General features: G+C 47.5%; 2 protein-coding genes across 7 annotated transcripts in view; one reads left to right on the top strand and one right to left on the bottom strand.

Annotated features, from left to right (window-relative positions):
- The window catches only part of INTS9 (integrator complex subunit 9), an 85,539-nt gene extending 83,910 nt beyond the window's left edge, over positions 1-1,629 (top strand). The window contains exon 17 of the mRNA XM_037150447.2: positions 685-1,629. Coding sequence (XP_037006342.2) covers positions 685-861 — 177 coding nt within the window. The 3' untranslated portion in view covers positions 862-1,629. The remainder of the gene's footprint in view (positions 1-684) is intronic.
- Positions 1,630-8,644: 7,015 nt separating this feature from the next.
- EXTL3 (exostosin like glycosyltransferase 3) overlaps positions 8,645-21,763 on the bottom strand; it is a 103,366-nt gene continuing 90,247 nt past the window's right edge. For all 6 annotated transcript variants that reach the window (XM_037150444.2, XM_037150442.2, XM_053658659.1 and 3 more), the window contains 2 exons: positions 16,196-16,324; positions 8,645-12,016 (listed from right to left, as the gene is read on the bottom strand). In XM_037150444.2, coding sequence (XP_037006339.1) covers positions 11,807-12,016; positions 16,196-16,324 — 339 coding nt within the window. In that variant the 3' untranslated portion in view covers positions 8,645-11,806. The remainder of the gene's footprint in view (positions 12,017-16,195; positions 16,325-21,763) is intronic.

Below are 21,763 nucleotides of genomic sequence, written 5' to 3' on the forward strand. Positions count from 1 at the left end.
GTGGGGTAAAGAGGGGTCTGCGCCCTCAGAGCCTCATTTTCCTACCTGGCCACACCACAGGGGATGAGGTCAGCTTGGAGGCAGCGGGGACAGAGGGCAGCAGTACTGCTGGGCCCCAGGTCCGGGAAGCCAGGCCCAGCCGCTCCCTGGCAGGGGCGGGGGGAGAGAGGAGAGGCGGTCACCTTGGAGAAGTGGTCCTGCTCCATCTCAGCACCTGTCCCACACCCTCACCCGAGTGGCCGCTCCTCCCACGGAATACATTTCTTGACTGTAATTGTAAGGAAAAAAATTTTTAAAGGTTTTTAGAATGTTGGCTTCAGTCGCAGAACTCCAGAGATCACTGTTTTAGGATCAGTTATAGAATCCTTGCTAGAAAGAAGGAATTGGCTAAACGTATTTCATGCTGCTGCTTGCAAGAATGGCAACTAACTCCAATAAAAAGTGCCAGGAAAAGAGATTTTCTTCTTTTAAACTATTAGTTACTGCCTTTTGTCCACACCGAGTGTCTCAGTGGCTTTCTCTCTATTAGGGCTTTTCTCCATCAGGCATTTAGCTCTCCCTGAAGGGAGGGCTGTCTGTGGGGCCACTTCTAGAGGTCTCGGTAGCTAACACGCCTGCCGGCCTTTCAGTCAGCCCAGCTCCTCAGGGCCCCCGCCAACCGCCTTCTCTTTTCTTTGGGAGCAGCACGGTTTCAGTGACATTAAAGTGGAAGACACAGCCAAGGGCCACATCGTGCTGCTCCAAGAAGCCGAGACACTCATCCAGATTGAGGAAGATTCCACCCATATCATTTGTGACAATGATGAGACACTCAGGGTGCGGCTGCGGGACCTCGTCCTCAAATTCCTGCAGAAGTTCTAGAGGGAACCCCTGCGAGCCACCGTCCTTCACCCTCGGGCTGGCCGGCCAGCTGTGCTTTGTACTGTCTGTCCTCTGGAGGGACACTGTCAGGAGTGATGGCCGGCACCTCCTGGCCTGGGGTGCCAGCGCTGTTTCAGGCAAGAACGTCTGTTTTAAGCTTCAGACTTTGTTCCCAGGCCTGGTGGCTCTCGGGCAGCACGAGAGGTCGGGTGGACGGGGAAGTGACTGGGTGGCTGACCTGTTGTCTTCAGTGGCCGGTGCGTGTTTCTCCTCGTCAGGGGCCTTGGGCCGGGACCTAGTGACTGTTTCACCTGCTCGTCTGCAGTGCTGCACCTAGTAAGACAGGTGACCCCCCAAACTAGTAAAATGAACCCACTTATCTGTTTTTATATTGTGGGCCCATTTTGTTAATAAAACTTAGTTTTTATAGAAGTGTCCATCTCTGCTTTGTTGCAAATTTTGCTTATGCAAATTGCAGGCTAAATTGTTAAACCTACGATTTATACTGACAGTATCTGAAAAATATGAAAATATGTAGAAGAGCATAAACTTAGAAAATACTATAGCAAATTTTACTTTGGTCTGTTCATATAACCTGGCTTTTTTTAATATAACACCCATATTTTTCTTAGAATTGTATGAAAAGGTACGTAACCTTACCTGAACTGCATGTGTGTAGAAAATACCAGCCTTACATTTCTGGGGAGGGTCCTGAGTGGGGAAGATTTTATTAAACAGCATCAAGTAAAGGTACACTTCCTAATAAAACTTTGGAGAGAATCAAGTTTTTTAAATCATGAAAATACAAAAACTAAAAAAAGGAGCTCAAAAGCAATCAGAATGGTTATTTTACTTAAATGTCCTCATGGTGGTACGTTCTGGAATGACTTGGACAAATCTAAGTCTGACCTCTAACTGCTTGATCGGAGAGCACACGGTGTTGATCCCTTGAGAAGTGATTACTGAAGAGAAATAGCATTTATTTATAAATTAGTCAATAAACTGACAGGGAATAGCCTAGAAATGCTGAAGGTTTTCATCAACTTATTCCCTCCTACTTAGTGGCAGGGCAAAGAGGGAGGAAGGACAGAGAACATGCATTAGAGCAGAGAGGAAATCTACAGCTGGCCCTTCCAGGAGTAGCTACCACTCTCCCGGGGCTCGGGCCGCACCAAGTGGCTCATGGGCGACGCAGAGGAAAGGGCAAGCCTGCCTCCGAGCATGGTCACGGCCCTGCTACAGATGCAGCCCGCTGACCACTACTGACCTGGTGAAGAGTCGGACACCTAGGAAAATTTCTATTCAACCCGACAAAACCTTGGTTAAATAGTAAGTTAAATAACGCTACAAGTAGCAAGAAGGAACTTGATTTTTCTGTTTTTTAATCTAAGTAGTGATATATCTATTATGTAACAAATTACCCCAAAACAGCAAACAGTACCTCACCGTCCCTGGGTGCCGGGAGTCTGGTGTGGTTTAGCCAAGGCTGCTGGCTCCGAGCTCTCGCCACTGGGCTGCAGTGAGAGTGCTGGACGGGGAAACTGGGGTACTGAGGTCAGTGAGTTTCCCCAAAACACAGCCAGTAAGTGGCTTCTGCCTTAACATCCTGTGTGACTGTCAGGGTGCAGGAGCTATCCAGGGGGGGAGACCTGCCTGCCAGGCCATTTCGTTTCCAGTGAATTCACAAGCCTCCTCTCCGAGGTCCCTGAGGAGCAGGGAGCTTTTGGCCCTCTCGTTGCCCCGTAACAGCAGGTGTTGGCTTTCCCAAACTGTAACAATGTGTCAGCAGAAGTAAGAGTGAAGAAGTCTGCAAAGTTATGTGACCACATAACCATGTGAGCCCAGGAAAGTGGTGGGTGAGGGCGGCAGACACTTCTTTGGCCCTGAGTTTCCCTCCAGTCCTAAAGGACAGCTGACTGTTGTCTCACTGTTTCATGCCACACGGTGGGGAGGCAGAGAACATCAGATGGTCTCAAATTCACTGCTGTGGAACTGTGTGCAAATAACATGACTCTTATTTGAACCTAAAATGAGACAGGAATAATAACCAACTATAATTCTGAAGGAAATCACAACTGAATCCTGGAGAACAGGCAGGATAGAACTGAGCCAAAAATGTCTAATCTTGGTGGAGCTTGGAGCCAACATTGATCATGAGTTTATTCTCTTAAAGATTAAGTGCCACAGCCTTGACTGCTTCTTGATAACCCATTGTAGGTTTTAATCATAAAAACATTATTTTACCATCCACAGATTCAATGCAATCCTTATCAAAATTCCAATGGCACTTTTCACAGTAATAGAAAAAACCCTAAAGTTTGTACGGAACCACAAAAGACCCTGAACAGCCACAGCAGTGTGGAGAAAGAACAAAGCTGGAGGCATCTCGGTCCCTGATTTCAAGCTGTATTACAAAGGTATAGTAGTCAAAGAAATGTGGTACTGTCATAAAAATACAGAGAACAATGGAATCCAATTGAGGGGCTAGAAATAAACCCACATGGATACAGTCAAGCAACATTTGACAAGGGAGCCAGTAAAACCCAATGAAGAAAGGACGGTGTTTTTGCTATGAATGGTGGTGGAAAAACGAGATAATCACCGGCAGAAGAATGAAACTGGACACCACTCATAACAATTTAAAAGGATTAAGTACTTAAACATAACACCCAAAACTACTACAGGAAAACAAGGGGAATGTTCCTTGATGTTGGCCTTGACAACAATTTTTTAATGACACCCAAAGCACAGGCAGCAAAAGCAGAAACCGACAAGTGCGACCCCAGCAAACTAGAAGGCTCCTGCACAGCACAGGAAACCATCCGCAAAGGGACGGCGCAGCCCCACCAACAGGAGAAAATGTGCAGTGAGGCACCCGACCACGAGAGGGAGGGAAGTTCCAGTGCCTGCCACAACGCAGATGAATCTTAAAAACGTGCTAGGTAAAATTAGCTGGACACAAAAGATTCACTATTGTATAAATCTATTTACATGAATGTCCAGAATACACAAATCAGAGAAAAATAGAGGTTACTGGGGTAAAGGGAGGGGGCAACAGGAGTTAGTGTTCAGTGGGCACAGGGTTTCTGTCTGGGAAGATGAGAAAGTTCTGGCAGTTACAATGCCACTGAACTAAAAATGGCTAAAGTCCTTTTTAGTTAAGTAAACATTTTTAGTTATGTATATTTTATGAGAATAAAAAATTTTAACGGGTTTTTAAAGAGAAATTTAAAAACGAATCCTGAAATTGATATATAGAAATACAAAGTAACTATAATAGCAAAGCGATCTTGAGGAAAATGAACAAGTTGGAAGACTGACACTACATGTTTAAAGACCAGCTAGAAAGTATATGCTCTCTCAGCAGGGCACTAGCAACAAGCCGGCGCAGCCACGTGAGAGCCTGGAAATAACCACACTTGCTCGGTCCTTACCTTTTAACAAAGGCCCCAACGCAGTCCGTGGAGAACACAGTCTTTTTAACAAATGCTGCTGAATGACTGGATGTTCATTTAGAAAAAAAGAATCAGAAGCTTGACCACTGTCACATACCATCCACAAATAGCAACTCGAGATGGACCCTAGACCTCAGGGTAAAAGGTAACACGTAATTCTTTTCATGGAAAGCATTAAAAGAAGTATCTTCATGACTGGGGGTAAGGCACAGGTTTCTTGAGTCACAGAAAACAGTAACAAAAAGTTACAGACTTCATCGAAATTAAAAACATCTGCTTATCAGAAGATACCATAAAGAAAACGGATAAGTATGCCACAAACTGCGGAGATACTTACAAAAGCCCTTCTCTGGCAGTGGACTGGTATCCAGGGCAAAGAATCCCTGGGACTCAACACTAAAAAGGCCAACAGCACATCCATACGCTGGCATATTACACAGCAATAAAAAGGAAGGAGCCATCAAATCACAAAAAAGATGGAGGAACTTTAAATGCATATTGCTAAGTGAAAAGCCAATCGGAAAGGCTACACTCCATGTGACTCCAACGGTATGGTGTTCCGGAAAAGGCCAGGAGTTGGGGCAGGATGGACAGGGGCCTTAAAGGGGTTTTAGGAAAGTGAAACCAACCTGTGGAATACAACAGTGGATACATATCCTTATTCTTCTGTCAAAACCCACAGAATGTGCTACACAGAGTGAACTGCTGTAAGAGCCGTGACTTCGGTTAATGTGTCAGTATTGGCTCCTCAGCTGTAGTCAGTGTGCCACACTAATGCAAGACAGTGACAACGGGACATGGGGGAGGAGGAACTCTGCTTACTGCTCAACTTTTGTAAACCTAAAACTGTTCTGTAACGTCTATCAACAATGTATTTTTTTTAAAAGACAAACCAAATTTTTTAAATGGGCAAAAGATTTGTCCAGGTACTTCATAAAGGAAGTATATATTAAGGACTTAAGCACATCATTAGTCATCAGGGAAATGCAATTGAAACGGCAAGACATCGTTGCCCACGCACCAGAATGGCAGAGAGTTGGGACCGACCACACCATGCGGTGAAGCTGTGGGACTGGAACCCTGAGCTGTCTGGGAGCGCAGAACGGGCATGACCGCTTGGGGAAGGGCCCGGCAGCCTCTTACATACACGTGAGAGACTGAGCGAGAGCAGGCTGGGGGTTGCCGGAGGGGAGGGGCGTTCAGGGGGTGAGCAAGGTGAAGGGATTAAGAACTACAAATTGGCAGTAACAAAACAGAGACATAAAGTACAGCATAAGGAACATAACCAATACTACTGTCTTACTGTTGTTCAAGTACAGTTGTCTCCATGTTCCCACCACCACTTTCCCCCGCCCCACCCACCCCCAAGTCAATACTGCAATAACCATGCACGGTGGGTGCTAGAAATAGCTGGGGGAGAACTTTATATAAAGTATATGACTATCTAGCTACTGTGCTGTACACTCAAAACTAATACAAAATAGCGTTGAATGCAAACTACAATTGAAAGATAAAAATTTTAAAAAGAACATGAAAATACCTACCTTATCACACAGCAGTTCCACTCCGAGGTACTTACCAGAGAGAAGAACATAAACTCTTCAGGACGGTTCTATCCATAATAGCCAAAGACTGGAAGTGGCCCGAGTGCCTCTCGACGGAGCGGACCAGAACCGTCACACCGTGTCTGGAATACCAGCCAGCGGTGCGGGGGGCACAAGACTAGTAAGTACGCCACCAAAACGGCCGCCTCCAAAACAGCACTGAGCTCCTGTAAGCCTCGCTCTGAAGAATAAAAACTGTGTGACACCATTTCTATGAAACCCCAGGACAGGGAAAACGAATCCAAGATTTTAAAAGATCAGAATATTGGTTCTAGGAAGGTGGAGGTGGAGATTGACTAGGAAGCAACTAAGGGAACTTTCTGGATTTGATAGTGATGTTCTACTTGATAGGGGGTGGGGTTACACAGGTGTGTATCTGTCAAAACTCAGTAAAATGTTACCCTGGCTGGTGTAGCTCAGTGGATTGAGTGTGGGCCTGGGAACCAGAGGATCACAGTTTGATTCCCAGTCAGGGCACATGCCTGGGTTGCAGGCCAGTTCCCAGTGGGGGACTCAGGAGAGGCAACCATACATTGATATTTCTCTCCCTCTCTCCTTCCCTTCCCCTCTAAAAATAAATAAGTAAAATCTTTAAAAAAAAAACCTCAGTAGAATGTGCCTAAAATTTGTGCATTTCAAGTTGTAAATTTCACATTAAACACACAGAAATACTGACCTCCAGTTACAGATGCGTGTGCAAATGCACTGATGTAGTTTACTTAGAAATACACCAAAAAAGGGTGGATGGAAGGATGAAGAGAGGGATGGATGCAGAGACAGCTGTGAAGCGAGTACAGTGAAATGGGTGTTAGGTACACAGGCTCACACTTGTAGAAACTGTTTAAGTTTTTCTGTGCATTTGAAATGTTCCATAATGAAATATTGGGACCAATAGTTTAAATAAATAGAATCTAAATAGTTTAAATTCTAACATGACAACCATACAATATGACCAGGGTTTGTAGAAAAGAGAGAAAGGTAAAACAATTTGCCTAATAAAAACAGGCCAGCCCTGGCTGGTGTTGCTCAGTGGATCGAGTGCCAGCCTGTGAACCAAAGGGTCACTGGTTCGATTCCCAGTCAGGCCACATGCCTGGGTTGCAGGCCAGGTCCCCGGGGGCGGTGGGGCGGGGTTAGTGCAAGAAGCAACCACATACTGATGTTTTTCTCGCTCTTTTTCTCTCTCCCACTCTCTCTAAAAATAAGTAGTTTTTAAAAATTATTTTAAAAAATAAAACAGGCCAAAAAGCAGGTGAAATTAAAACAGCAAACCAAACCTGACCCCCGGGTGAGGCTTCCCTCCTTAATGACCTCGTCTGGAATCCATTCCGTGTCTGTTTCTTGGCACGCTCGCTTATCCTGCTTCGTCAGTGATTTAAATAATGGAAGTAGTGAACGTGAGACTTCTCAGCCATCCTGTGCCGGGCCTCCTTGAACCATCTGGGTAATACCTCGTCAGCTCTCAGGATTCCAAGAACACTGCCGTGCTGATTATACTATTCAGCTTGTTGCCAACCATGATGTCTACGTGACCCTCTTTAGTATGTCAAATCATTCACTCATCAAAAAACTTAAGTATGTGCTCCAGTCTTAAGGGGCCTACAGTTGGTGTGGGAAGCCCAGTTACATTCATCACAGGGCACAGTGAGGGGAAAGCCAGGTCAGGCCGCCCTAATGGGGGGGGGGGGCGTGGAGCAGTGACTGAGAAGGGAGGCTTCCCTGAAGGCGCTGCTTCAGCTCCTCCGAATGTTCGTCTCGAACAAGGAATTGGCGTTAAAACAAACGGCATTCAGAAAAAAGGCACTAAGAAGTTTACAGCACGTTACCCCAGTAACAGTTCCTTACTGCTGTGTGCCCAACAGTGGAATCTTCGCCTTTGTGTGAGCTTTCAACATGTCTTTAAGATGTGGCACGGTTTTTACCATTTTACGGATGAGATTCAATTTGGGGTAACTTGCTCCCCACCACAGTTTAGCAGGCAACCTAGGGTGTGAAGCCACGTCATCTAGTTCAGAACCCGTATCCTTCACTGCAACACTGTCCTTTCCAACCACATTTCTGTAAATACTTTGGAGCCCTTGATCTCACTGACGATAAATACCAACTGCTGACACCGGCCACTTCGCTTGCCTTGTTAGGTCCAAGCAGGAGCTGACAGGAACCTGCACAGACACACTGTCTCGTGTAAGTGGAAACACCTGTTTCTGTAGTCTCATGCAAGGTCTCAAGTCTCTGGTCCCAGCACAACGTACAACAGGATGGACGGCTGGAAGAACAGAAACCTGACAGTCAAAACTCCAGACCCAAGCAGGCATTCCTACCCTTCGTGGCATTATCTCCCTGCCTCACCTGCCACAAACTTACCTGATCAACTGTCACCACTACTTATGAGTGACGCCTTCAGGTCCCACACATGCTGTGGATTCTCGGCATGAACCCGACTCCTGACTGCAGAGCCCGGGGGAGAAGCAGCCCCAACACAGCCTTCCCCTGGCTTCCCGTCCTCTTCACATCTCCCACGCCGTGACTCGGCATCCTCTCCCTGCGCACGGCTCTGGTCGCACAGCCAAGCAGCAGTCTGGGGCCACAGGCGCCAGAAGGAGTGGGCTCCCACAGCTCGGAAGCACCGTGAGAAGCAGGCACTTGTGTGACTCCTTGTACGTCAACAGAGCGATCAACCGCTAGACCAGCCCGCAGCGCGCTGCAGCGCACCCGTGTTTCACAGTTGCCATGAGAAATAAAGGTGGCATACGTGCCATATGCCATCCCACATCCCACTCACACCATTAAATGACGCCTCAACTCCTCTCCTTGTAACCAAACGGCTAATCCCAGAGAGTGACCCAGGCAAGGCTGCCACACCCACGCGTGTCCACAGTGTCACCTGGGCAGGGCCCCAGCCTGGCGCACTGGTGGCTCCCTGGAATCAGGCAGGCTCCTCCTCTCAGGTCGCTCCTCCTCACAGAGGAAACTCACAAAAGACCTCCAGGACACTTGAGTTAGTCTCCATTTATTTATTTCCTTTTTTTTTTTTTTTTTTTTTTTTTTTAACAAAAGTCCAACGTCAGACCATTGTGCTCAGGACTGGCAAGGGGTGGGTGGGTGGACACGGCGGGGATGTCAGAGGGCTCCCCCTTGGCAACCCCATCACTTCAACCCCAAGCTCCCTGAGCAATAGCAGGCAGCTACGGGAGCCTCAGCCGCCCTGTCCCCGAGGACAGGGCCCCACTGGCTTGGGGAGCAGGCCCTGCTGAGACACAGCCACGCACACACACAGGACACTGCCCGAGGTGCAGGAGCTCGGAACGGCCTGCCAAGCACTTTGGGAGGCGCTCACTTAGGGGGTGCCTCTCGAGGGGAAGAGCAGACCAGCCAGCTGGACAGCAAAGACATCAGCCCTGGGAGCAGAGACCAGGTGACCAGGCGCTACCTCCGGACGGCCGACGAGACCCTGGTGAATCGTCAGAGCTGTTCTCATGTTCCACTATGTAGGTGGCATCTGGGATTCCAAGGTGACTGATCGGCATCAAAGGCATTCTTAGCACAGAGCTGGGCCTGGCCCTAAGCCACCCTGCGAAACCCAGCGGGCAGGCTCCAGGAGCTCCTGACCGCACCCTCAAAGATCTGACTGCCCCGCTTCCTGCTTCTGGGAGTGTCCTTTAAGAACGCGGCTGTTTCCGTCAAGTGTCCACCAGAGCCTGCCCTTCGGGGTCCTTCGTGTCCGCGTCCATTCAGGCCCACGTGGTACTGTCCTTGTCTGAAGCTCGGCACCCCAACCTTCCCCACAGCACACGCGGATGCCCTCCGTAATCTCAGACCGCGCCGCTCTTGCTGGGTCTGCCAGCAGCGCTCGGGACTGAAGATCCGGCTCCACTACAGGGGCCCGGGCAGAGACCACTCCTTCCTCACCAGGTCCCACTGAAGGGCAGTTCATGAGTTCCTCACGTGAACACAAACAAGATTAAAATAGCAGCCACATACATAGCTCAAAACACCACACTCTTTGGCTTCCCAGAGGGAAGAAGGCTACTGCTAGAAAGAATGAAGTCAGAAGTCGGGGACGGTGTCAGGAAGTCAGGGTGCGGGGGGCCGGGCCCCTTCGCCAGGTTGCTGAGAAGCACAACTCCGTTTCCTAGGTGGCTGCCTCGGCAGGAGGGCCGCGGAAGATGCCGGTGTGCACCCCGGAGGCCCACACGTCCTGGGTGCGGCCCTCTGGCCAGGCGAGCCCTGCAGGTAGGCAGTATCTACAGGACAGAGCCTGGCTTCAAAATGACACTGGGAGAGAGCCACTGGAACAAGCAGGTCACAGAAGAACGTGCCCCCGAGAAACAGAAGCACAGGGTGCCAGGTCTGGGGAAGACGGAATTGGCTTAAGGCATGTGCACGACCGGGGCAGACCTGAGCTTCTGTCCAGCTGCAGAAAACCAGCCACACTCAGCTTTGCTGAGAGGAGTGGGGTCTGGAAAAATGGTGGAGGTCATGGGCTACGACGCTGCCACACACCACTGACACCCTCTTCGGTTCTCCTACTGCCACCACCACCAAAAGAAAAACGAGCTCATTTCCATTTCAGTCCAAGGGAACAGAAGCTGAAGCCCAAGAGGTAACATGGGGTGAAAATGCCTGGGAAACCATCGGGCTGCACCTGAGCTGAACACAACAGGTTGTGCCCTCCCACTGTCTGGCACGTACCCAACCTCAGGGGGTCCTGGCACCAACCAGGCATTAGGGACCCAAAAACAACAGGTAACACATGGTGCAGGTCCAGACAAAGGTGGAGGGGAAGGTGAATTTCACCAAGGTATTCATGCCAAGGCAGGTGCCTTGTGTAAGACCCGCCGCCCAGCCAGGTCAGAGGCGCAGGGGATGCTCGCCTGTCCCCATCCCGGAGAGAAAGCCGACCTGCACGCCCATCTCAGACCACCCCAGGAGGGCAGTCTGCCGGGTGTCCATTCTCTTCTACAAGGGACAGAGCCCGTTTGTGAGGGCTGGGCAGGGAGAGCCCATGGGAGTGCTGCCCAGGGCCTCCTTCCTCCCTCCCTCTGGCTCCAGCGGGGAGGAGGGCGGGAAGGCAGGGACGAGTCCTGGACGCACGACCTGACAACTCCTCACACACCACTGGCCCCGCCCGAGGAAGCTCGACCGTCCGTCTGGAAGACGCAGGTGCCCCAGGGACTCGGGAGAGGACACGTGAGGTACAGATAGCCGGCTGGCGGCGGGTGTGGGGAAAGAACAAACCGACAGGCTTTATCCCGCCCAGGTCCAGCCTGGTCCTTGCTTGTTTCTACACAAAGACGCCCGGGGAGGGTGGAGGTGATGGGGAAGGACGAGCTGAACACCACAGGGCCAGGGTCCAGCTCCACCCAAGACAGAGCATCCGGGGCTTCAGTGGCCCCTCACTCCATGAGATAGGCAGAAATTTCAAATTCCCCCTAATATATGTATATGTATATGAGTGTGTGTGCATATATATATATATATATATATACACATATATATACACACATATATAAATAAACCTTGAATGGCAAATCTGAAACCTTTTCTTTTTAAATAATAATAGGTGTTACTGAATTTAAAAACCACAAGCCAGCAGTCCTGGGCTCATGACCGGTACGAGTGCCTCTCCAGAGCCCTCATGGCCTCAGTGTCAGCTGTCAGCCAGTGCCCTGTGTGGGGACCCCGGCACCCTCTGGCCAGGGTTCCAGGCCAGTGTGGCCTGTAGGGAAAGGCAGCCGCGTCCTTTCCGCTCTTCCTGCCACCTCTCCTAGCGGAGGGTCTGGGCCACCCACTCAGTGGATGTCCCTGAGGTCCTTCAGTGATTAGGAACCTCAGGAGCACCTGCCCCCCACTCTGCTCCTCCTCTCCCCAGAACCAGCTGTACCCCTAGATGAACTTGAAGCACTTGGTCTTGTCGTGGGGCAGGCGGGTCTTGAAGAGCACAGAGTCCACCCTGAACTGAGTGTACAGCAGGGGCATGTAGCCATACACCTTGACAAAGAAGTTGATACATTTGTGCCGTTCGTGAAAGTGGGAATCATCGTGGGACAGGGCCTGAGGGCATCCTGGGCACCGGAAAGTCCACCGTGAGGTCACCTGGGAACGAGGAGGGAGGAGCACAGAGTGAGATTCGAGGGGCTGAATCTGGCAGAAACCCTGCAGCATCACCAATCCGACACCTCATCTCCACGGAGAAGCCACGATGGCCACGTTCATGCAGAGTGAGTCGGGCCAGTGCCCAGGGCCGTCTGCCTGCCATGGACGTACCTACATCAGTAGTGAAGGTGCTCTTTCCAAACTGCCTATACTCAATACACTTCAGAGGCCTTAAAATGTTTAGTGTTACCTGTGACAGTAACTCTACTTCAGTATTCACCATGGCTGCACAACAAAAGGTAGGAATAGAGTTGTTTGTTTCAGCAGTTTTTAATAGCAAAATACTGGAAAACTACCCATCAAAAGGGGACTAGATACTTATAAAATACTACATATCTATTTTTAAAATGTTTAAGAAAGTTATATCTAAAGACACAGGAAAGTGGCCATATTACAGGTTAGTAGTTGTTATTATAAAATTTCAAGCAATTAGAAAAGTATGAAGAATAAGGTAACAGCTTCCCTGTCAACCACGCAGCAGACCAGGTAACATGAACCCTTTCGGCACAGAACGCCTGAAAAAGCAGAACAAGGTATACAAGCCACCTCTTTAAATACATGTCTGAGCTTGTAATGAAAAATAAAACCCTCTGAGGCCAAAGTAATGAAAAGGCCTGAGTCCAGTGAAACGGCCAGGAGCGCAGGTCTTCATCAGGCTCTGGAGGCCAGAACCGTGAAATCAGACTGGAGATTTTTGGAACCACTGGGACCTAAACACACGTGGCAGGGAGGCAGTCCCACAAAAAGCAACAGGAGGAAGTGTTTTCCTCTGGTCTCAGCTCTGAATGGAGAAGAAAACGGCACCTCTGAGAATTTACAACAAGCTGCCTGCTACAACAAGCTGCCTGCCGTGCACACCGAGGCTAGAGTTTAGTTGCGGGGGTGCCTTGCAAAGCCCAGGGGCTGGGAAGCTGAGGTTTAGAGGTGGCAGCAACTGTACCAGCCGGGCCAGGACAGCAGGAGAGAATTCGACACAGTGACACAGGGAGCACACACATCTCCCGCTCCCACCTGCTGTGCTGGGTGCTCAGGGCCTTTGGAACCCTTGGCCTGCTGTGCTCACTTCTGTCCAAGCTCACCTGCGGACCTCGTTTGGTGTTTATCCCTGCTGACTGAGAGGACCCAGCACTGGCTTCACAGCAGCCCACGTGTCGCTCCTCTAACCTCCCGGGGGGATAGAGTCCTGGGGGCTCATGCGTCTGCTGCGGACTCTCTGGGGTCCAGAGGTCCCTGCCAAGCCCAGAGCCTCTCTTCTGGGCTCCATGGGGGAGCAGGTGTCACCTGTCTGGCCTCACTCCATGCGCCCTGGGTGCGGACTGGTGATGCGGAGTCGGCTCCTTGTGCTCCAGCCAGCCTTTCTGCCCAGGGACTCGTGCAATGTGCTCCAAGAATGTGGCAACTCAGACTTTAGGACACACGGTTTGCTCACATAGGGTTCTTTGTTGTGTTTTATACTATTCTGCTACATGATCATTCTACTTTTTTTAAAAACCTGAGAAAAAAATAAGGAAATCCAAACAAAGAATGGACTTCAGTAATACAGTGTATCAATACTGGCTCATTAATTGGGATCAATGGGCCATTTTGATATAAAATGTTAATACAGGCCTCACTGGTATAGCTGTGGACTAAGTGCCCACCTGTGAACCAAAGGGTCGCTGGTTCAATTCCCAGTCACGGCACACGTCTGGGTTATAGGCCAGGTCCCCAGTAGAGGGCACACAAGAGGCAACTACACATTGATGTTTCTCTCCCTCTCTTTCTCCCTCCCTTCCCCTCTCTCTAAAAAATAAATAAAATCTTTTTTAAAAAATTAAATAAAATAATATGTAAGTTGCCCTGACTGGTATGGCTCAGTTGGTTCAGTGTCACTCTGCAAAACAAAAGTTTGCAGGTTCGATTCCCAATCAGGGCACACGCCTGGGTTGTAGGTTCAGTCCCCAAATGGAGGCATGCCCGAGGCAATTAAATCTTTTTTAAAAATTAGGTAAGTTCATAAAAATTTAATTCAAACTGGTTTTATACTATGAACTACATAATTGGGTTTGGAATTTGAAGAAATTAACTCAGAATTTGAAGACATTCTTACTAAGTAAACCTTTGATTTAAAAAGGTATCCTAATCTTGAACTGAACTCCTCCTGTATTCCCGTAAGACTGAGGAAATTCACGGAATACTTCATTTTTAACTTCCCACCAGGCGAGAAGCATGTACAGCAAGAGCAAATTACTTCCGTCTTACTCTCTGCACTGAAGAAATGGTTTAGCTGATGAAACACGGGCCTAATAACATAGTAGGAAAAAAACCCATTTTAACAAAGATGAAAAATTCATCACGTCTGTCAGGGCTCCAGGTGACTCATGACAACGTCAGGTGCCTCATCCCGCAGAGACTTTAAATTTTCGTAGCTGTCTCTGATCCACTCGGAGGTATTAATAGAGGCATGTGTACTGACTGAAGTCCAGTCCCTGGCCACAAAAGAATGGAAATAAAGAATAAAAACTTCACCAATCATTACTTTCTTTATAAGACTTTGCCTCCCTCACCTTAGAGTTTACAAAGAAGTATGCTTTTCACTCTTTTATATCAGATCTACCACTGTACTTGGCAGTCATACTACTTTTATTGACATAATTGTGGCTATTATCACTCTCAACTGTTTTTTTCTAAACCCACACAATTGAACGCATTATTCTGCGAATTATCCTTTTGTGAGACTTTGGCAGAAAGCTCAGGGATACAGAAAACTATGGGCTAGTCGGGAGGGATGTTATGTTCCTGAGCCACACACGGAAAGGCCTCCTGGGTGCAGATGGGTGCTGGGTGCAGGGGCCCCCAGTGCTGTCCTCTGGTGACCACATGCTTCCCACCAAAGACAGGGTCTGATCACCGCTGTTAGTGCCGGATGCTGGCTGCGTCGTCTAGGACTTACCCTCACAATGTGAAAATAGAATATGCACCCAACCACTATCTGCTCGGGCACTAATGATATCCATAAAGGCAACTTATCATTTCATAATAGTAAATAATACTAAATAATATGCCTTTTAAACAATAATAAAAATGAGACCTTAATCTCTCTCTTTCTTTCTCTAAAAAGCAATGAAAAAATATCTTTGGGTAAGGATTTAAAAAAAAGACCTTGATTAGTTTGTCTCTGAGGATGTCAGCTGTGGTTCCAACACAGAAACAGCACAGTCTGTGGTAGCACTAATCTGAATGGACACGGAGCTGCTCTGGTACCACTCGGTGCACGGCCCCAGCCCGGCCCACCAAACCCTCCCCTGCAATGACAGAGGAAGGGTGACGGAATTGCTCTTTCTGTGCGTTGGGCATGAAATTGATATTCTGGTCAAATCTATTCATAACTCCAAGGGAAAAACAAATCTCAAATTTTGAGAATTCTGAGGGCACTTTTCTTTTGGTTTTTAAGTAAACACCTTATATATAGTTCTTTTTATGTGCCAGGCACTATTCTTAGAGCTTTACATAAGCCACCTCAGAAATTCTTAAATGTCTGTGCCATGGACTCCCCTCCACGCCGGTGTGGCAATCTGCTGAAGCCTATAGACTCCACCCCGAATGCCTTTAAATGCATAAAATGACCATATGAGGTTACAAAGGAAACAAGCTATACTAAGTAAGATACAGTAAAGGCTTTTCTATAAATGCATTCAGTAAGAAGATTTAACAGTTAATAACTACCAAAATTTCAAAGCAGTGATGAACATAAATGTTACTTTGAGATGTGGCAGCAACTGTGATATGAAAATGTGACTTCTACTGGCAACAAACCAGTTACTGCAAATGCTCTCATGAACTGTAGCCCATTTCCTGACTGATGAAAATGCTAAATTCCAGTTAGAGATTAGTAAAAATTGAAGATGTACCATTTTCCCCAAGCTTCCAACTCTCCAAGTTCTGTCCATTTCACGCTCTAGGGGCGAGGAGCTGATGTTAACCGCTCACTTGCTCTCGTCAGGAAGCACCATCACCCCCACTTACAGTCACCCCCACTCACAGGCAAGGACTCCGAGGCAGGGCCACACACCACGCTGCTGCAACCTGAGTTGCTTACATCCACATGCACCCCAGACCCTTCCACGGCGGGACCCTCACCTTGATGGGGGGTTTCCGAGTGATGTGGGAGACAAGGAAGTTCATGGCAATGTCCTCACAGTTGATGTACTCATCCACCATATCTCGGATGGCCTGGGGCATCACGTAAGAATACAGGTAGGCATAATACTGTTGGGGATGAAAAAACAATCGCACACTCTGTTAGAGGCCACACTTCTCTTGGCTTTCATCAAAAATGTGCACAGATCTGGGGGCTGGTAGGAAGTGGGGGGAGGGAGGGAGCAATCCCTGGCACTGAGGGAGTTGGGGCCAGGGATGCTTAACATCCTGGAAGGCAGATCTTTTACGGTGAATAATTAATTACCCCTTCCAAACTGCCATTATGACCCACTCTGAGAATCACAATTTCATTTTTATCTCCTTGGTACCTAAGTCAGACACTAGCTCCATTGAACAGCATTCTCCTGCTGACCGTGGCAATGTGGGATAAATGAGGGCGAGAGCCTGGTTACCCCCTCAGGGTACTCAGGGGGTAACCCCTGTAACCTGCTGAGCCATGAACGACCCATCTCCCCGTGCCTCACTCACAGACTCTGGAACCTGCGCACTTCTCCCCAGTGCCGTGGCTTCCCTGCTGCAGGCCACCACCACCCCTGCCTGGCTCACCCCTGCTGTCCAAGCAGTCTCCCTGCAGTCCACTCTCAGCACAGCACTGTGATCACGTTAAATCACGAGTCCGGTCACTCCTTTATGCTGCACCAGAGATTTCCAACCATGTGCTGCAAGAATTTTTAAAACAGCCCTGGCTCGTGTGGCCCAGTGGACAGAGTGCTGGCCTGTGAACCCAAGGGTGGCCAGTTCGATTCCCAGCCAGGGCACACGCCTGGGTTGCAGGCCAGGTCTCCAGCAGGGGGCATGTGAGAGGCAACCACACACTGACGTTTCTCTCCCTCTCATCCTCCCTCTCTTCCCCTCTCTAAAAATAAATAAAATCTTAAAAAAAAATAAGAGTGTCGCTTAAAAAGTTTTTTTTAAACATGCAATAGCTGACTATTTAGTCAGGGGTGCTGACCTCTTTTCACTTAGGTTGTAAAATTTAAAAAAGAAATGACAACCGCCAACACTACAACAGCCAGTGTGAATCGATAAAAATTATAGCTATTTTTCTGTCAGCTCGACAAAAAACATATTTTTTGGTGGACAGCTGAATTTTAGTAATTAGTCTCCGTGTGCTGTGCGATGGGAAAGGTTGAACGTCACCGCTAAACCCTGCGTGGCCTCCCGTCTCCTTCAGAGTAAAAGCTGAAGCTGTGAATGTCCCGCACAACCACGCCTGCTCACAGGTGTGGAGCGCTCGGTTTTCAGAAATATGTGAGACTACTCAGGACTTTTGTGAGCTCATCATGAAAAACAGCCATTATTAAAAATATAATTACACACAGGAAAGCTAAATAAGTTATATTTAAAAACAATAAAAACCTAAAGCTCATCAATTCTTAATTAATTTGTTCTATTTTACTATTCATTAAACTTTACTGTTAACCTGATGTTCTTTATGTCTATCACAGCTATATGGTGAAAACACTATATAACGATGTGCAAATGCCCATCCCTTCCCAAACTCATGTTCAGTGACTCACGGAGTAACCTGATACCAGCCATGGTAGGAATATTTACACCACAGCAATGGGTAAATGCTACGGAGCAGAGCACGTGTTTACTGCGATGCGCTGAATATGGTGATGAGGAATGGATAGGTGAGGTGCCCAAGGACACTGACCTGTGTTTTTTATTACCTTAAATATAGAATGTATTCGGTGAAAAAACTGACTATAAAATTTTTGTAGCACACAGTAGTTTGTTGGTTTGGTGGCAAAGTACGGTGCTTAAGATATGGTGAACTCAAAAGAAAACAAATGTTTAGAAGTATTTTCACTATTATGTAATTTTATGGCCAAAAATAATTTATGACAATCTATAAAAACCTCCATATTTATACATTTTAAAAGATATGCCCTGGCTGGTATGGCTCAGTGGATTGAGTGCGGGCCCACGAACTAAGGGATCGTGGTTCGATTCCCAGTCAGGGCACATGCCTGGGTTGCAGGCCAGTTCCCAGCAGGGGACACACCAGAGGCAACCATACCTTGCTGTTTCTCTCCCTCTCTCCTTCCCCTCTAAAGATAAATGAATAAAATATTTTTTAAAAAGATAGAAGAGACTTCTGTAACCTGTTTAAAAACCTCCTAAATGAAAAATAGCAAAAAAGTTAGAGCCTACTCTAAAATATAAAAATGTAACAGCTTCTCATTATTTTGCTAAAAAACTGGATGGCATCGTGGAAGATGGAAATCCTAGTCAATTCCAGCAAAACACTCCCAAACTGGCAGAAGAAGGTTGTGACTCACGCCCAGCAACGGCGTTTCTCCCAAGGACGGTGATTAAAACCAAGCATCAAAAATACACTCAACTTGGAAACAGACCTCTCACTCACTGTGACACAGGATCACGTCGGGATTTTCAGATACAATAAGGAGTATTCAATCACACTGCTTTTACTAAAATTTAAGAATTTAGTGAGAACACTTTGAACCCTTATTTCATCTTTATCTCAACCTTACAAAATTCCTGGAAGTATGAGAGTACACACATATAAATATTGATATAACTCATAAATAAATATACCTATTTGTGAGGTGCAGGTTCAAAATTTTTATTGATGGGCATTTACAGTTAAAAAAACGGTTGTCCACTAGAGGGTATTATGCTGAGTGAAATAAGTAGACAGAGAAAGACAAACACCATATGATTTCACTAATATGTGGAATGTAGAAAAACAAACTAAACAAAACAGAAATAGACTCATATACACAGAGAACAAGCTGACAGTTGCCAAATGGGTGGGGTGTTGAGGGCCGGGTGAATAAAGTGAAGGGATTAAGAAATAGTAATTGGCAGTTACGAAACAGTCATGGGGATGTAAAGTACAGTACAGGGAAGACAGTCAATAATATCGTAATAACTGTGGGTGGTGCCAGGTGGGTACCAGACTTATGGAGGGGCATTTGTAAGTTACATAAATTTGTAACCACTTGAAACTACTATTATATCGAATGTCAACTATAATTGAAAAAAAATTGTTCCAGATTAGGAAATGAACAACTTAATTGCTTTCAAGGATCAAACAAGAAGGGCAAATAAACGAGGGATGAAATGGGTGTGAGAAAAATACAGCGCCGCGGGGCAAATCAGCACACACAGGCTCGTGCACAGGGAACGGCGGCCACGCAGCTCCAGCCAGGTGGGGCCGGGCAGACACGTGGCCCCGGTGCGGCCATCTTCCCCTCCGTTAAGGCCCAGATCCTTGCGTCAGCCCCTCTGATTTTTAAACCCCAGAAGTATGTGGAACAGCACCAGCGGGGGGGAGTACATAAATATTTCTGTCAGCCACAGAAGGTGCTCCTTTGTAACCTCTGTACTCTAGATTTTCAAACAAAAAAAAAACCCCTCAAGTTCCACTGTTTATTACTTAAATGTAAAAGGATCTGACTACTCTTTTTTTTTAAAGACTGTATTTCTTTATTTTTAAACAGAGAGAAAGGGAATGAGAAAGAGAAGGAGAGAAACATCAATCAGTTCCTTCTAGAACACTCCCAACCAGGGACCTGGGCTGCAAACCAGGCATGTGCCCTAATCAGGAATTGAACCAGTGGCCTTCTGGTCCATGGGACAACACCCAGCCCACTGAGCCACAGCAGTCAGGGCTGACTACTGTAACTTTTAAAGAGCAATCAGAGAATTCGAGAGGCAGACTTTTCAGAAGCCAAATTCTCAAGGTAGGAGTAGACCCTGCTAAAATGACTGGTTTTTTCTTAGATGACCAGCGTGACAATAGTGACCCCCAAGTAGGTATGGTTTCCAGCCAGAGGTTCTCTAACTGTACTTGCCATCCCCAGCCCAACCAAGGCCCATCCACATTTAAAAAATAAGAACAAGGGCAAGGTTCAAAAATGGGATGAGCATATCAGCTTCACATTACATTTGAAAAAGAAAAAAAGAGCTAAAATTTAGTGGCATCTTTGGCTGGTTCAAAATGTCCCTAGTAAGACGACTTTCAAGGTTCTATTTAAGATGACTTGCAAGGTACGGTCATTTGAGATACGAAATACACCAGGGACGTGAGATTTGAAGGGCATGACAGGAGGGGAGAGATGATGAGGGGCCTTTCGGGAAAGTGTCAGTGTGGAGTACCAGAGGGACACACGGGGACACCTGAAAACAAATGTGCGCCTGCAGACCTCAAGGGAGGGCCGAGGCTGGAACACAGACACAGATCATCTGCTTAGCAGTGCTAGGAAAAGCCGCAAGACCCTGAGAGGATGAGAGAACATCTCGGGGAAACACACAGTAAGAAGGGCACTAGGTGAAGCTAGAACCCTGAGCTACTTCAACATTTATGGGGAAGGCGGGGTAGAGGGTGGGTCTCCCATAAAGGCAAGGAAGTCACCCAGCATGACAGACAGCATGGAGTGGAGGTCAGATGACAAGCCAGGTGCCAACATCCTTGATGACTGTGAGGGAATGATTACAAGGTTGGCAGGTGGCAGCAACAAGACAGATGCTGTGAGCCTCAAATGAGGCATTGTGTGACAGCTGAGAATTGTCTAGAAGTGTCATTGGTAAGCAGTGACACTAGTTCTCTACACTTCCCCTGCTCCAAAGCACGAATCTGGGGACGCGAGTAGCCTACATCCCTGTTCGTGGACAAAACACGGGAACTGGCTAAAGGGACAACACTGTTCTCGGAAAAGCCAGGTTTCAGTCAGGTCAGGGAGACAGAGCAGGTGCTCTGTGGGGGTGTCGGCGATTTGGTTGTCTCAGAGCAGGGTCTTCGGGGCCCAGAGGAAGGGTCTGGGAAGGGAGGTAAGAGCAGCACTGTCCAGCGGAAATATAATGCGAGTCACATATGCCCTTTCAAAGTTTCCAGTAGCTACATTTTTTAAAGCAAAAAGAAACAGTAAAATAAATAACTGCATTTTAACAATCAAAATAAAAAGTTATTGAGATGGTTTGCCTTCTTTCACTCTAAGTTTTCAAAATCCGTGTGCACTTTACATTCACAGCACATCTCAATACTGACCAGTCACATTCCAAGTGCTCAGTGGCCAGTGGCTACTTTATAATAGACAAGAAATAGAAAGAAGAGAGTCAGGAACAAAAAGAGAAACTGAACAGGTTAGTGGTAACAGTACAGGAGAGGAGCAACAACTGGAGGCTTTGCATTTTGGACATTCAGTGAAAACCGGGCTGTGAGGCACCGTGAAAGTTTTAACTGCTAAGGCATGAGCAGCATACAGACCCACAGTACACAGAAGCTTCCAGTAGGCTTGGGAAGCTGGTGGCCAGCCTGCGTCAGAGGGCTGCCAGGCTCGGCCCTCTGTGGGCCAGGCCCCACCTGGAACAGCAATGTGGACACTGGATGGCAGTTTAGCACCATGGCCCCAATTCCTACAGAGGGAGGGGCGAGGCCCGAAAATGGACGTTCTTTCTCAGCAGCCTACATGCAATTTTGCAGCTTTCTCATCCTGACTTCTTATTCCAGAGTTG

The sequence above is a fragment of the Artibeus jamaicensis genome, unplaced genomic scaffold (genome assembly GCF_021234435.1).
Source record: "Artibeus jamaicensis isolate MK-2021 breed Jamaican fruit bat unplaced genomic scaffold, CSHL_Jam_final scaffold_537, whole genome shotgun sequence".
In the NCBI taxonomy this organism is placed as follows: Eukaryota; Metazoa; Chordata; class Mammalia; order Chiroptera; family Phyllostomidae; genus Artibeus; species Artibeus jamaicensis.